Source organism: Struthio camelus, chromosome 18, assembly GCF_040807025.1.
Source record: "Struthio camelus isolate bStrCam1 chromosome 18, bStrCam1.hap1, whole genome shotgun sequence".
NCBI classification, from domain to species: Eukaryota; Metazoa; Chordata; class Aves; order Struthioniformes; family Struthionidae; genus Struthio; species Struthio camelus.
In genome coordinates, this window is record NC_090959.1 from 16,127,902 (window position 1) to 16,144,793 (window position 16,892).

A 16,892-nucleotide genomic window follows, 5' to 3' on the forward strand; every position below is an offset into this window, starting at 1 on the left:
AGCCAAAAGATCTCTCAAACCTGTCTCGTGGTCTGGGCAATTTAAATGTCTCGGACAGTCCTTACCCTATTGCAAACCCACTGAAACTGCCGACAGGATAACAGCATGGTCCACAGGGAGGTTTTCATCTCTCCTATGTTGCAGGTTGTTTTGTAACCCTGTATCTGGAGCTAGACTAGGATATGAAACTGCCCAAAAGGGCAAATATCCGAGTCTGAGGGTTTGTATTAGATCTGCTTGTAACGCATGAAAATAGGATGAACAAAGAAAGCATTGTTTAAAACAAGTAGTTACTTGGTATAGATTGTACTCTCATACAGGTACAGCATCTCTTTCTGTTTGCATTAGTGTGAATCAGGGGTAACTCCAGTGACTGTATTTAGTATATTTAGTCCGGTGTAGTAAAACACGAGATCATCATCATGCTTAATTGTCATTTAAAGTACTGTACATTCCTAACTAAAGAGTAAAGGGAGTAGCATAAGCTATATATTCATTATTCCAATAAGTTTGTGATTTTCATTTGCTGGAAAAAGTGTTTATCAAAAGCTTCCTATTACGAAGCAAATGGCTCTTGAAAAAACCTGAAATACCTAAAAGCTAAAAGAAACTTCAGATTTGCTAGGAACCTAATACTACAGTTAGGAGCTTCAAATACCTGTTTTCAAAGTTAGTTTTACAAATTGGTCTGGAAGACAAGTACAAAGGCACCTAATCAGTAATCATATCTAATAAAACTGGTTAGAAGAGCACAGCTTTGAATGAGCCCGTCTTGATCACAGTGAGAGTAAATAGAAGGTGTTCTGAATTTGAACAAATCAGACAAAATCCCATTAGACTGCAGAATATAAGGTAATATACGAAGCAAATGGAGGCAATAAGGGAAAAATGGAAGATGAAAGAGGATTATTTTTCTTAACAACTGAGCTAAGTTGTCCCAAGAAGAGTAACAAAAAAATCAAAGTAGTTAATGCTGCTTATTGTGTTCTTGAGTTTCTCTTCCACAACAGATTTCAGATGTTGAAGAAAATGCTTCAGCTCTCTCTAAAATTCCTGCCTGTATTGAAGATAAAGCACTTTTCTGCATGTGGATACATCAGCAGCAGCACACCTTTTACCCAAAGCTATTTTGTAATGGTGGAAAGATCCTCCTTTCATCCCACCATTGATCAAGGAGAATATTCAGGTGGAACCAATTAGACTCCATCCGAATGGAGAGAAATTAAATGAACGCAGTAGTAAGATTCTTAAAAACACCTTTTAAAACTTCCATACACAAAATGGGGAGAAACTGCCACTTTTCTTGCTGTGTCCACGTATGAAAGCCACCACAGAGCATCATAGCTGGACACTGTAAGGAAGGCAGTAGCAGATGAAGTGTTATCTTGCGCAGGACTAGAGCTTCTGGAATAAGAATAACATTATAATCACTTCTGAGGATGAAAGTTACACAGCAGTAAAAGGACGGCAGTCTTCTTAGTCCCAGGGCTATGTCTGCATTCATGTTCTGTCATGTTCAGTGATGAAAATCCTTCCCATAAAAAAGAATGATGAAACCTGTTTAAAGGAGATCATTTAACAAAGGCAGCAAATAACCCAGCATTTAAAATTTGCTGCATACTTTATTTTTCCACTACATATTTTAGGTCTTTCTTCTCTTTGACTAGTGTGCATTTGGCTTTCAGGATGAGCAATAAAAGGGAGGAGAGCAGAGCAAGATATAGGGGAAAAAACTGACAGCAAGAGAAAGAAAGACAGGCATAAAAGGGGGGGTTCTGAAAAATTCAGCTGAAAAATAGATTTGGTGGAAGGTTCTTGCACTCAACAGAGCTGGATGATTTTGTCTTCTGATCAAGGTTGGGTAGTTCTTCTAAGGTCATATAACTTCTTAAAAGCATCAAACAAAACAGCGGCAGATGCAAGTACTTTTCTAAACTTAAATTGTAAATATTTTCTAGTGAAGACTCAGGCATTCCGTTTGGTGATTATGTTTAACATCACCAAAAATAGAGAGCACTTCAGGCAATGGCTTCCAGGGAGGGGAAATAAAACATTGGGAATAAAGCCACCATTTTCATCTTGTAAATGTTTATTATCATTGCGTGAACAAGTCAGAATTCAGGTGTGCAGCATTAATAGGAGTGATTATGGTTCACCCGAGCCCCAAATTTCCTACTGTTAAAGCCAAAAGCATTTATCGTTGTTGTTGTTGTTGTTGTTGTTGCTGTTGTTGTTGTTGTTGTTGTTTTCTTAAACACATTATACGCTATTATATGGCAAGATGTTTAGGGCTTCCAAATGAACTTTCATCTGCTTTCAAGGACGAATGAAAAAGAAAAACTTTTAAAAACCAGAGGTACAATGTGACTGAGTAATTCATACATCAGGACAGCTAGTAAACCTAGAACTAATTTAATACTTTTAAAGTTACAGCAAAAAAAATTCTAGGTTTTTCTATCTCTTAGCCACAGCAGCAAAGAGCTGGGAAAAAAGCTATGTTCTGAAAATCATGCAGTCAGTTCTGATGAACAGTAAGTTTGGCAAATATACATTAAGGACATCAGATTTTCCTTTAAAGGTTTACAGTCTCTAAAAACAAAGTGCATAGGTACGTCATTTGAGGCATGTGATTTAACAAAAAGATCCTTCAACCAAGGTGACATTGATTTTGTGTAAATGAAGGATCAGCTTTGCCTCTACCCCATCCAGCCAGATAAAGAGAGACCTTGGAAAATATGAAAACTAGGCAGTGAGGGAAGATTAGAAAAAAGGAGGACTGTGATCCTCCTTATTTCTTTGTCTATGCAGTAGCATCTCCTATGTGCTATAGGACCTCCAGGGCCTAAGACTTACAGATAGGTGTAAAGTGGTCTGGAACATCCAGAGTTCTGATGGTCTCTAGGAAATTCTTAAATTACTCTTCATCTCCAAATCTGAAAGGACGATCTGTTACAAACACTACTTCTCTACCCCCTGCTCCTAGTGGCTTCCTAAGGTCTGATCTAAAGTCTTGTGAAGCCAGGAGAAAGTCTCCCACAGGCATCAGGACATTCTGTATCAGGATTCCCTTTGGGCAGTGAAGGTCCTTTTCTATACAGTAATGCAAGAGAAGTGTGAGTGATTCAGATGATCAGCAAAGAGGGTTTTAAGAATACGGTAAGAGTGAGAGATATCTCATTATTCTCACTTGGACTGGATGAAATGATGAAGCTACCCGTTATGAAAGAAATTTGGGCCTTCCTACCATTTAGAAAATTGCTTAAATCCAATACTTTACGTCTGATATTGTGTCAAGGAGCATAAAGCCAGCATGAATGGCCAAGGCAATTGAGAAATCCTGCATAGGAGAAGAAGGTCTGTCTCCTTCCAAAAAGCATACAGTTGCAGCTTGCTGGTAAAAGCTGTGGAATGTGCTAACTAGCTCTGTCTCTAACATGATTATGCAAGGTATACTGTAGTAATAGTGCTGCCCTGTCATCTCTTACAATGGCATCTGCTCTCTTTCAATTTTATGTAATTTTCATTTAATTTTGGTCTATCAGGTTGCCCTGCCATAGGATTCACGCGAAAATGAGGTCCTTATTTGAAGCAAGTGATACAGTTGAAGGAAAGGAAGTGCTAAGGCTGCTATCCATTATGCAAAAGAGAAGAAGATTATTGCAAAAATGCGAAGAGATAAAATGGATTTAAATGTGCAAGTTTCAGTTACAGCCATTCCAGAAGAAAAATGAGGCTACTCTAAAGAAGAGGTCTGTAAATCACAGCTGGCCTTGGAACACTCTAACATCTGTGTTCACATGGGAATTATGATATATATGTAAAACTGCTTACAGATGTGACCCAGGGAAAAATGTGCTCTGCTATGAGTCTAGGTTGGAGCAACGTTCACTTCTGCTAGTTTTAAATAGTAAGTTTGAGGTAGAGGTTGCTGAGCAAAATAAATAACTGATAAAGAAGTTCCAGTAACTTTCAAGGTGGACGGTGATCTTAGCAAAGTGGTAGAGCGCACTGAGCAAGGCAGCCTGTATCAATCCACTACAGATTCTCCCATCACTAACAGTAGAGCATAATTATATAGTGCTTCTAGAAGGAAATAGTGCAGAAGGTAGTAATTAAAATGGTGGAGTGCGGTAAAGAACTACCGATCCAATGAGAAGGTTTATGCGATTAAATCTCTAGTGAAGATAATGTACATAATTTCACAGACTTCTTAAGCAATAGCTTAGTGGTGTCATTAACTCCTACATCAACCTATATCAGCTCTGCACTGCTTAGAAAATCACTGAGTTATGGCATATAAGCAGTAATGCCCTGCAATGAAGTCCCACCTGCTGGATCAGAAAACAGAAAGTGGCTAAGCGTATCACTTCATAACAAGAAGTATTGCATGTGTTTCCTTGACAATGTTGTTACCTGTATTTGTTCATTTTTGCAGTGTTGCCAGCACGTGTGGTTGTTTTTAGTAAAACATGTTCTCACGGCGAATGCAAAGGTATTAAAAGAAAGAACTTCCCCAAAAGACTGTGTGGGCTAATGTAAATCAGCGCACATTAGAAATCCTGAATTCTCATCAAGCAGAGATCACAAACAAATTGAGTGAGAATGTCAACTCTACCTTCTTATGGGTACTGAAAACATCCTGGAAGTGCTGTGAGCTAATCAATAGTCCCTGCTTAGAAAGAGGTTGCAGAAGAAAGAAACGTATCAGTTAAAACGGCAAGCAAGATCCTCAGTCTGGCTGCAGCCATATTACTGAGATAAACAAGCCAAAGTATTATAAGGGGAAGGAAGAGGAAAAAAAGCAGTGTTCTCTTAGTGAAGGCATTGTAGAAGACATGAAGTCTTCCAGAAACTCCCTCTACGAATATTAGTGCATGCTGGCAAAGGGCACTAGAGATAGGGTACTGCATTATACCGTCTAGTAAAAAATGCTAAGTACTGCTGTAACCAGCAGGAAAACCGAAGGAGGCTGCCTTAATCAAGATAAATTCTCCCATCATAGGTGGCTTAGGTCTGCCTTCCAGCCTTAGGAGGTGCTGTGGCACCACAGGCATTTGCAGCCTGTGAAAGCTTAGGGCTTCCTCTACGAATGACAATGTTAGGCAGAAAATTGCTGAACAAATCGGATGACAGACTATCTTTGCTAAGAAAGATGGGTTTTAAGAATGTATCCCTTATATTTAAGTAATATATTTACATAGAGACGTCAGCCACAATAGGGTTGTCTGCAGCTTTAAAAAAAAAACTATTTATTTGAGCTTTTTTCCTCCTGAGACAGCCCAGGCACGCAAGTGGTGAAAACCGACATTTCACTGGCCATGAAGAGGAAACATGTCCATGCTTCAAATCTAATCAAAACACTTTAGATTTCTGCTATGACTTCATGGGCATTTCTGTGCAGTTTTAGAAGTAATAATTGACTCTGGGATTTGTACCATGAAGTGCACAGCTTTAAACAACATATAGCATTAATTTCACTATCAGGTATCTGTATAACGGCCATAACTAGACAAATGGCTTGACCTAGAATGACAGTTATGCTACAGCTAAGTTTTTTATCTTGTCTTTTAGAAAAAGGCCAAACTTCCAGGTCTGTTAATGAAAGGGATTTTTTCCTTCTGGAGATAGATGATTCAATTTATAGCGAGTGCTTTGGGAAGAAAAATCACAACAGATTGGTCCCTGATGAGATGCTTTGCAAAAATTCTCTGAAAGGAAGTCTTGCCGTTCAACAGGTGAGGAACAACTGGAAACAGTGTTGTGATATTTCTCTACCTCAGACAAGTTCAGACTTTATTGACAGGTTACTCATCTTAGTCCTGAACGGTATTGCTGATGTATCTTCACTGCAAGCCAAATTTCAAACTAAGCTGTAGTTACCATAGCTTTCTGTAACCACAGCACTACCGTTTGCCAATGCATCGGGTCCATCCTAGGAAGCAATCTTACCAAGATGTTGTACCCTAATGAAGCTGCAGGGTATTTGTGAATACATCCAGACATTCAAAGTAGAAATGGAAAAGAGGGCCCTAACATACTCTCCCAAATCACCAACTTGCATATTTCATCAAGGTTTGCATGTGCCTGAAGGTGCTTTGTGAAAATCTGCTGCCACCCTCCACCACAGTGGAAGGCGGAGTGGAAAGGGCTGTTGTCATTTAATTATCAGCTAGTCAGGTTTAGTGCTTGTCTGTTGTCCTTCTGGAGTCTCTTTATGTTTATGTAGTTTCTTTTTTATTTTTAGGAGTAGTATTTTTGTTTTGAAAGATGAATAAAAAATAAAGTCTCAGAGAAAAAATGATCTGGAGAATCCTGATCACAACACTGAAATTAGCAAAGAAGAGAATCTCGGTAGATTTGTGTTGACCAGCTGGGATAGTGCGGCTTGAATTTGGTATGCAGTTTGGGTGCAATCAATAAAAATCACCTTCAATGAACCATGCCATTAAGTCTTCTGGTGCTGATTCAGGATAACCAGACAGTAATGAACAAATTCTTGTGCTCTCCTGGTTCATCCGAAATTTACTGACTCTTCTGGATGCTTCTTTGCAAGCCTGGGACAAGATGGATTTATTAAACCGAAAAATCAGTAATATGTTTTCTCCTTTCCCACTCCCCACTCTGCACTGGGGTATTTTGAAAGCTTAACAGTAGCAGTAATAAACGCCTCTGTGCGTCCTTAGAGATGATTATTTGCACTGTTTTCAGCCTATTTTTCTAAGGCTTGCCATCTGATGCCCATCTAATATCTAGCCTCTCTCTGCTGGGAGAATGAGCACAACAGATCACAAGGGAAAAGTTCAGTTCAAGAACATATGTTTCAGCAAATAGAAGGTATCCTCTGTCTGACAGCTGCTTCCCTATTCTTTGCTCTGTGTGTGTGTCTGTTTTCTTACTTTGAATTAAATGCCATATTTTTGCCCCCAAAAGAAGTCATGGAGGCCTACTCTGAAGGAGAACTCCCTGTTCAGTGTTCCTATTTGACACAATGAAATACACTCGTTTGCTAAGAACTTGGGTGACTGCAGGAAAGCTGGAGAATATCTCCCAGCTGCCAGAAGAGGCAGTGCTGTGCTAAAGGGCAGGATCATAGGACACAGATGAGATTAGAAGTCCTCTTTTCAGAAGGAATTGAGAAAGGAGCTCATTTTTGGAAATGCTGAAATACGTCACGGCACTGAGATCACTTCCCTTGTACGAGTGTTTACTGAACGGAGAGTAATTTGGTGCAGGATTGGGCCCAGAATTCATGAAAAAGGTGCATGTACTTGTGCGTGTAAAAACTAGGTATAGGCATAGTATAGTAACTAATTACCCAGCCTGTTACTAAGAAAAAGCAGCTGCGGCTAGTGACACACATCCAGCATTAGGTGGCAGTGACTTCCAAGCACATGCCTCTGCTCTGGTACTGAGCCCTGTCCAAGGTCTCGAGCAAACTGTTTGATAGTTCTGTTTCTCAGCTTCGGTAAAATAAAGCTGGTAATGCTGTCTAGGGGTCCCGTGAGGTTCCATTTACCTACATCCGAAAAAATCTTTGGGATTCTGTACTGAAGATGTTCTAAAAACGTCTAGTAAAAGCTACGTAGCTGGGTTTAATGCAAAAGGATGTAGATGACCTCCTTTTTATAAATGCTCATGTGGCGTACCGAAAATTATCCAGTGTTCAGAAAGAAGTTTTTATTTCATTAAGGGCACTAACACATGGTGTTCTAAAATAATGACAGAAATAGTTGTAGCCATATTGCTTATCCCAGAAATCCAATGTTTCTAGAGAGAATGCCAAATGCTAGGCATATTTCTCAGTTGTTCTGACTGCGATGTCTTATGAAATATGAGATCATATCTCCCGAGGGCCATAGCATAATCTAGCAAAGGGCTGAGCACCTTTTGTTGCTGTAATAGTCAGCCAGATTTCTATGGTTAAGAAGGATCTAAAATGTAAGAAAAAAAGGATAAGAACTGAACTGTGCATGTCCTACATTGTTGGTATCTGCTTAAAATCAAAAGTAAAGTTTAAGATTGAACAAAGGAAGGAGGGAAAAATTGTTACGATCTGAAAAATCTGTTCAACAAGGGGGAAAAAAAAAACTTTTATGAAAATCAAAAATAGAAAAATTTAAATTCTGGTCCCAAGCCATGTCGTGGCTGCACATGACTTTATGATAGACTTGCATATATGTTTTCTAGAGGCACTGAAAGAAACAAGAAAATTTAGACACAAGGAAATGTAATTATTTGCCATTGAAATAGAATAGCAATCAGTTTATGCATATACTCTTCCTGCTGAATTAACATTATTCTACTGAATTAAATTATTTTCACATGCTATTGTACTTTCAGAGGTAGCCATATGTTTTTCACATTTCGTTTCACATGCTACTTTTTTAATCATCAGAATTTAATGACATAAAAATTGCTATCTGAGTTGACACAATTACTCCCTCTTGATGATAGTCTTTAAGTAGAAACACAATTTGACAGATGAGAGCGCTGAAGCTCAGTGTTTCACTCAGACTTAAAATAATCTCTTCCTGCAAAACTTTGAAAATTAGTCTATGAAGGAACAATTTGTCTGCTCTGTAATTTATTTGCTTTTCTTCTTTCTTCTTCTTTTTTTATGCCTAGAAACATTTGTATGAAAACAGGAATTTAGTTGTTCAGGAACTCATTTACTCCTGCTGTGCAGTCATCACAGGAAATCATAACCTTCTCTTTTGATAGCAAATTAGGACTAGGTAGCAACATAGATCAAATAAACATTAGAAGATTAAACAGATCTAAGAGCCATATTAGATTTAGTACTTTATTAGATTTAGAGGGCTGCATTTAACTGGTAAAGTATGCACAGTTGATTTCAAACTCAGCAAAATCTTGTTAATCAAGTATTTTTGGCTTCAAAGGAGGAAAGTATTGTGAAGTCTGAGCTGTTTAACGGCAGGTTCATCACAGCCAGAACATACATACAGAGATGAGAGCAGATAGAAAAAGTATTTCTGGAGTTTCCTACAGTCTTGAGTGGGAAAAAGCCATTCTTGCAAGAGCTCTGTCAGTCCGGACAGAGCTCTCACAAAAACAGTTATTCCTGCAAAATTTCAACAGCATGTAAACCAGACTGGGGTGAGAGATTCCTTTCCATTTTGAGACACCAGCTGGAACCCGGATGGAAATAAGAATTTGTCTTCAGGAATTCGTATCCAAGACTCTTATCGTCAAAGGTGCCAAGACTTCAGATGTGAAGTTTTGGATTAAACCCATTTCACATATTCGCTTAATGTTAGATTAATCTGTTTTAGGTTTAAGCATTACATCAGGCCCCAAAGAATGATATGAGTTAGTTAATTCTTTAGGTATCAAAGGTACAGAAAATTTTCCATTTCAGAAAATTTCTGTTTTCCCTTCCAACTTTTTATTATTAGGATACTTTGCACGAAAACAACGTCTCTTTGCTTGTGAGCTTCTTCCCCCACTGTTTTATTATTCACTCGGAATAGTCATTCTTTACATATGATGTCATTGCTATGTGCTATTGAAGTTACTTTAATGTCACAAAAAGGATTAAGATTTCAAGTGATGAGTGAGCAATAGGAAAACCTGATCACCTAAGCAACAGAAGTCCTGTTTCATGCTTGTGTGTCTAATAATACCTAACAAGGCAAAAAAAGAAGAAAAAAAAACATATCACAGAGGGAAAGATATATACTCTTTTTTCCTAAATGAAGTATTTTTTCAATGCCTTAAAAGACTAGCAAAGCTAGTGGGTTCCACATTTTAAAGCATTTAAGGCGTAATTATTTGTTAAGCATCAACGACGGGTTCCAATAAAATGATCCTGTTGTCACAATGATTAGCAGTTTGGGGGCTTGGTGCATCATTTGGGATCTTTCCTTAGTGTAATCCCGCGTTTCGGGCGGACAATGGGAACGGGGGTGAGCGCTGGGGTGGCCGAGGCTATGGCGACAGGGGGGTTCGGTGTCAGGTCTGCCGCCAGCTCTGTCTCTAATCTTCTTGTTCCACCTTCCCCCTCTTCGTTTATCTCAAACAGCAGCTCTTCGGGTCACTTAACGCTGAAAAGCCTCTACTGTATCTCTGGTTCCTCTGCGTTTTACGCCAGCGTCAGTATTACTGCTCTAGGGTTCTGCCAAAACGTCGGCAGAACAGGGCCGGAAAGGCCGTTTGGGGCGTCCACCCTGCCCTGCCCCACGGCCGACACAGGAAACCCTAAAGCTTCTTTCTCGCTTGGTGAAAATCTTTTTGGGGACGTGAGGCGGCCTAGCCCGTCCCTCGGGGCAGAGCCTCCGCTGGCCGCCAAGCGGTGCCGCTGGGGGCACGGGCGGCAAACTCCCCTCGAAACCCGCCCCTGCTCCACGAAAGCGCCTAAAAGGGGTATTTTCCCCTCAGCCCAGAACCACCCCAGGCCGCCTCATGCCGCATCGCCTCAGGAGCGGGGCGCCGCGCGCCAACCGCCAACCGCCCTTCGCGCGCGCCAACCGCCCGCCCCTCGCGCGCCGCGGCCCGGCCGGCAGGAGCCGCTGCGGCGGCGGCGGCGGCGGCGGGGCGCGGGGCGGCCGCCAGGGGGCGGCGCGGCGCTGCGCGCGCGGCGGCGCGGCCATGGGCGAGGCGGAGGGCGGCTCGGCGGGCGCTGTGGAGAAGCCGCCGCTGCCGGCGGCGGGGCCCGGGGCCGCGGCGGCGGTCGCGGCCGCCGCCGCCGCCGTTGCGGCTGCCGCCGCGGCCGCTGCCGCCGCTCCGGAGCCTGGCGTGCCGGCGGAGGAGGCGGTGGTGGTGTGGAGCCCCGAAGTGGAGGTTTGCCTCTTCCACGCCATGCTGGGCCACAAGCCCGTAGGTGAGAGCAGGCCGCGGCCGAGCCGCGGGCTCGAGTAGCGGCGCTGGCCGGGGAGGAGAGCCGGGCGCCGGGCGCGGAGCGGCGAGGGCCGGGCGGGGGGCGTGTGAAGCCCCCCCCCCCCCCCGGGGCTGGCGGCCGCCGCCGCGCTGCGGTGCTGCCCCTAGCGGCCTCGCGGGCCCGGGCCGCTCCCGAGCGAGCGGCGGCGCTGCGGGGACGGAGGCGCCGGCCCCTCCCGGGCTCGGAGCCAGCCGTCCTCGCTGCCCAGCTCCCTCGCCTCCCGTCTTGCTTATTTTCACTTATTTCCCTTTTATTTTCACACTGGCAGCTCTGGCTGCGGCCCCGTGTGAAAGTACCAAGCGGGGCACCCGCTGCCCACCTCCAGAGCAGCGCCTGTAAGGCAGAATGAAATACTAGGCTGCCCGGCTTGTCGTGCGTCTCCCTGCCGTGCTGTATGATTCCCCTCATTGTTGTAATAATGATTTTTTTTTTTTTAATTTTCTGGCACAAGTAATAACTGTCAGTGTTAACTTCTCTGAGTTCTTGCCCCAGGTGTGAATCGCCACTTCCACATGATCTGTATCCGAGATAAATTCAGTCAGAATATTGGACGGCAGATTTCCTCTAAAGTGATTTGGGACCATCTGAGCACCATGTATGATATGCAAGCTCTTGTGAGTATAAAGTGATGCAGGAGTGCTCTTATTTCCTGTAGTTCAGGAGTTTTGATAGGACAAAATCACTCGGCCTCTCGTGGTACCAAGAACTAGGTATCATGTGGTAAGTTGATGAGGATTTCCCTGTATGAAGGTACATTAGGTGGGAGATAAGGGAACCTGCAGTGTTTTTGTTTTTTCCACACTCGGTGCTGACTTTGTGTGATTTTTGGTTGCCTGAATGCTGATTCGGCAAACATTTACGTAGATACTTAACTCTAAGTGCCAAATAGGGAGGATATAGCGTGCATAAGTAAGAATTTGCCAAGATCAGGTCCCAGGAGTACCTCGTCATGATTGCATATGTCTTGATGTTATTATCTGGTTTGACGTACGGAGCCTCCTGATTCTCCAGGGTCTGAAGTATTTTGTTAAGAATTATTTAGCTACTAATTGCATATAAAGTAGAATTTGGAATTGCATTTCTAAATCCAAACTAAATGTTTTATCAAGATCACTCATAGAAAGCTTTGTTTTCTTCCTAAGCACGAATCTGAGATTCTCCCGTTCCCCAACATAGAGAAGAATTTTGTTCTTCCTGATGAAATGATTCAAGAAGTGAGAGAAGGTAAGAAGTCATAGCAACCTTTTATTCCTGGCTGACCTTAATCTCAGTTCAGAACAAGTAGCTTAACAGAACTCCAAAAAAAGAAAATAATAACATGGCAATCCAAGGCTGTTCTTGGCCGTTCACCAATGGTGGTGTGTTGGAGGCATCAAGGAAAAGAAGTGTTAAATAGATACGACTTTATCTCATGAATTTTTAATTTGCTGACAGGGAAAGGATCACACTGCTTGTGCTGTTCATATTGTCAGTATCAGCCTCTGTGACTGCACAGTCAGAGACCTGCTAGTGGGCTATGCAAGCCTTTGGTCTTATTCCACACAGTATTTCTCATATTATTAAGTTTAGTATGGATTGGACGTTACTAATGGACAAACAGGTTCCATTTTTACCATTTAGATGCAAATTCTCGTTTTAGGTATACGTGAAAGATCCGCATGCTTCACTGATGCCTGTATGCAGAATGAGAGGCAAAGTGCGGTTGTAGTGTAAAATGAATAGTAGGTTATTGTGGGTGTTTTTTCACTTTGTTGCGACTACTCTAGTATCATGTCTGACCGTAATTTTTGCTGAAATAGGTGATCTGCAGACTTTTATATGGTTCACATTGTAAGATCTTTCAGGAGCAGGATCTATGGAACTGATGAAAATAAGATTTCTGAATATAATTTGTATAAATTTCCTGTATACAATTAGTATATAATAACATTTCTGTGATAACAATTTTCTGTACATGTAATGAAATAAGGCAGTTAAGTAGCAATTCAGCTAATGTTTAAAAGTATGCTCCAGGAATATTCTCTTACTGAACATCTGCATGTACAATAGCTAGAAAAACTTGCTGCTTGGCCATGGACTTTACCAAGTACTTCTTGTGCTTGTGTAATCATTGCATTGTTAGTGTTAGGGTATTGGCTTTTTTTTTAAATATGGTTCATATAGCTTCCTTTTAAGAGCATTACTATTTTTTTATGTCTGAAAACAGAGATTTTGATTGAAAACAAAAACAATATTAAATGTTCAGAGATATTTGTAAAGATTTAGTGTGGTTTCATTGCACTGTAAAATCACTTCTTCATGTTTTTATATTCTTAGGATTCAGCTACCTGATACTTCCAAAGCTCACTCCCTCCAGATGGGTGTGTCTGTGTTGTCTAATCCAGTAGAACTCTCCACCAGCTTGACAGAAATCTTAGATTAAATAGTGCAAGTCAGATTGTCAAAGCTTAGCTGTATGTCTGTTATTTAGTACTTGTTATCCAAGGTAGGAGCTAGGAAGCTCAAGCATCTGCACCTTTAATCAGGCAGTTATAGGGGCATGTCGAACCACAGTCGAATGCTTCTCAGTCATTAGGTGCAATAAACTTTACACTAATAGTTCAATACAAAATCATAATAAATCTGAGGTACAGCAATATGTTTTGCCTACTTAGCATTTCCTAACTGTTCCTGTTAATAATTCCATTGGAATTTTTTGCTGTGTGGTGTCTGCCATGGTATCTTGTTCAGTTCACTTTCCTTATGTGATGCTCTGAGTATAGCTGGATTGTTATCTACATTTTTCTATCATAATACTGAGGAACCTTTTTAAATTTAATATTGAAAGGCGCACTGAATGTTTGTGAACATTGTGCACATAGATTGAGGTGACTAACCTGGAAAATATATATATGGTTCTTTAAAACCACCCAACAGTTGCTTAACAATGCTTTCTGTAGGAAAAGTAATGATTGAAGAAGAAGTGAAAGAAGACATAAAAGAAGAGATGGAGACTCACGCAGGCCCAGAAGAAGGTAAATCTGTAACTCTCCTGTGTAAAGTGAGATTGAAAAAGCAACTGTAATTCTGAGAGATGATGTTGAATTGTAAATCCTGCTTTCGGTGTATTTTGATGTTGTGATTTTGTACAGACTGAGCATATGCTCATTGCCAATAACAAATAATTTTAAAATGCATAGAGTAAGCAATTGCCAATATCTGATGCTTCAAAAGATTTCTCCTTTTCTCCTAATTCATCTGTGCAAAGCTGTATAGCTTTGTGGGTTTTTTCCCCTCTAAGTATGTCGTTGACAGAAATCCTAGGAGCTTGAAATAATCTAAGGATCTTTTTTTAAAAAAAAAAAAAAAATATATATATATATATATATATAGTTTTAGTGAATATGCTGTACAGGATCTGCGTAGTCACTGGAAAAATTGAGGACCTACAAAGGAGAAAAAAAAGGTTACAAGAATATATGCTTAAATGGGAAGGAAGGAGTATCTTTTTTGATTTACTCTCATTATCTTGCTTCTTTGAAATACGAGTTTTATTTTTGTAACACTTTTCTGTAGAACAAAATCAAATGTAAGCAGTAGAGATCCTGCTATTTAACTTAATGGATCAAGCCAACAAAATTAACTAGATAATTGCATAATCCTTATATCATAGAATAAGTGGCGTTTGTTTTTAAGGCTGAGTGTAATAAATGACCTAAAAATGTATTTTAAAAAGATACTGAAACTCATATTTTGGGTACTCGGTTTTAAAGTCTAATGGAGTGACCTTTGCCGTCTGTGAATTTCATAGGTTGCTCATACATTCTGTGAATGTTCCTATTGAGTATTTTGATTTTAAGTGCTGTTTAATTCCACTTAATGCCTATCAAAATTCATACCTGGCTTTAAAACAAACAATAAAAGCAAGGAATGCCCTTTTACAGAACATGTTTCCCATAAAAATTAAAATAACACTGCAAAGATCTTAAAGATAGTACGAGAATTGATTGGTTAGAAAAGTTTCACGTAATATAAAGAAACGTGATATAATTTCTTTTTTGCCTATATGTATACGTCTGATCTGGAATCGCTATTCTGGTCCTATTTCAGTATTTGCACCTTCTGGAAATTTAGGAAAAACAAGCGAAAAGCCAAGCAGCAAAGAGAAAGAGAAGACTTCATCAGACTCTGGGTCCAAAGAAGGACCTGATAAGAGGAAGCGCAACAGAGTCACTGAAAAGGTCTTAAACGCAAACAGTAATCCTTCCAGTCCAAGTGCTGCAAAACGACGCAGAACGTAAAGAAAGCTGTGAAAGAGAGAAGTATTTAACTATGGAACGTGAAGAGGCAACGTTCAAAAACAAATAGAAGGAAAGTCATTACATGGACTTTGTAAGAAAAGAAAAGGTATCTGAGCCAGGTGTATTTGAAGAATCTGCACATTGGCTTTACACATGCAACGGTTTGCCTGTCTTTCCTGATTTGTTTATTAGTCAGCACTGAGTAGCTGAGTGATAGCTACTTTCTCAGGGCATTGAGGGAGGACGCTGGCAGCTTTAAAAGTTTATGCGTACTTAACAATTCCAGTGGTTGTGTTTCAAACCACTAACACACTGTCAGCATAACTTACGAAACGAGTGCTCAATGAAACAAGGAGCCTTAATTCATTAAAAGCTTAAGTTATTTCTATAAATTTTGGATCTTTTTCTTGCCTTTGCTTTGCTGCTTTCTTTGAATATTACAGACCCTCTACGGGTAATGTTTGGCTGTTTTACTTATTGCAGACATAGCATTTGTATCAAATGTCTGGCTTTGTTGGTTCAGTAAAACTAAAAGTATTGTAAATCCAGATCACTAGTGAGTTGAAGTATTCTTTCATACTATTATATTTACTGGAGGAAAAAGGAAACCTCTGCTACCTGGATCCTTCGTGGTGTAACTTTTTTTCTCTAGTCTTTATAAATACGTATACTTTAAGTGAAGTGAAAATGACAGTGTCCCTAGGCAGAGTAATTAATCAGTGTCCTCAATAAAATATCCAGTGGTGTCGCATGGTATTGATAGGGATCAGCTGTGTTGTGCATAAACCTGGAGATATTGGTTCATCCGTATGTACTACAGTAGTGTACATAACAATGAGTTTTATACTTTGTTATTTAACTTTTGAAAAGCAATTTTATTAGATGTTAAGTACTGCAAAATGTTGATCCTGTTCTACATCTTAAATATTCTGAAGTAGTTTTAGTAAAAAATTTACTAGCGTATTGTAATGCTTATCTTTTATATGCTACAGTATTGAAGTGTGGTAGAAGTTATTATTTTTGAGTTGCCAAAAGCTGGTTGGCTCTTAACAAACACAGGTTAAATGGTGAATGAAGCTGGATGAGATGTTACTCAGTGTGTTTCCCCATGTGAACTATAATTTAATAAATTAGAAGAATTCTTAACCTAGCAGTATTGCCTTCAAGGTTAGAAGCTAGAGACCTACTAGCTTTTGTTTTTACTCTAAGCACATAGCCAAGTTCTTGTCTCTTTTATTCACTTTGCTTATTTTATGCTAAGAATAAATCTGACGTTCGTTTTATTAAATGGTAGTTGTTGCATAACTTAATATTTGGCCCATAGGTTATTTTTTAATAGTATTTAGGTATCTTAGGCACTTTTGAACAGTTTCACTAAAGGCACATCTGCTCTGTAGGAACCTAAATATTTTTGGTAATCTGTTTTTCAGTGAGTATATCTGGATCTTATGAACTAGTATCCTATAATTATGTATTTGATAAGAAATCCTGGCCTGCTCAAGTCTGTAGAGGGGGTTGCTGTTGGTTTCCAAAATACAGGATTTTCTCTGTTCTAATTAGCATAACACAGTTGTGAAGTATTGAGTTCAGAGGATTAATTTTTTTGATATTTTGATCATCTGTTTACCATCTCATTTACACTAGTCAGCTCTAGAAAGTTAGAACGTTGTCAGGATGGCCACTGCAGCTGCTTCCACCTGTGCTTTTACAGCCTG

The 16,892-nt window shown here is 40.2% G+C and overlaps 1 protein-coding gene across 4 annotated transcripts; it reads left to right on the forward strand.

Annotated features, from left to right (window-relative positions):
- Positions 1 to 10,605: 10,605 nt before the first annotated feature.
- On the forward strand, positions 10,606 to 16,465 carry MRGBP (MRG domain binding protein). Of its 4 annotated transcripts, none has more exons than XM_068912550.1 (6): positions 10,606 to 10,672; positions 10,730 to 10,840; positions 11,378 to 11,511; positions 12,040 to 12,121; positions 13,837 to 13,911; positions 14,987 to 16,465. In XM_068912550.1, exons 1-6 carry the CDS (start codon positions 10,609 to 10,611, stop codon positions 15,175 to 15,177), a joined length of 657 nt encoding a protein of 218 aa, XP_068768651.1. In that variant the 5' UTR covers positions 10,606 to 10,608; the 3' UTR covers positions 15,178 to 16,465. The 4 variants fall into 4 exon arrangements, with proteins under 4 accessions (XP_068768651.1, XP_068768652.1, XP_068768650.1 ...); XM_068912551.1 differs by having other exon boundaries at positions 11,390 to 11,511; XM_068912549.1 differs by having other exon boundaries at positions 10,608 to 10,676; positions 10,728 to 10,840.
- Positions 16,466 to 16,892: the final 427 nt, after the last annotated feature.

Coding starts and splice junctions, on each gene's coding strand:
- MRGBP (XM_068912548.1), top strand. CDS start 10,609: ATGGGCGAGGCGGAGGGCGGCTCGGCGGGCGCTGTGGAGAAGCCGCCG. Junction 10,841..11,389: donor GCTGGGCCACAAGCCCGTAG/GTGAGAGCAGGC, acceptor TTCTTGCCCCAG/GTGTGAATCGCCACTTCCAC. Junction 12,122..13,836: donor GATTCAAGAAGTGAGAGAAG/GTAAGAAGTCAT, acceptor TGCTTTCTGTAG/GAAAAGTAATGATTGAAGAA.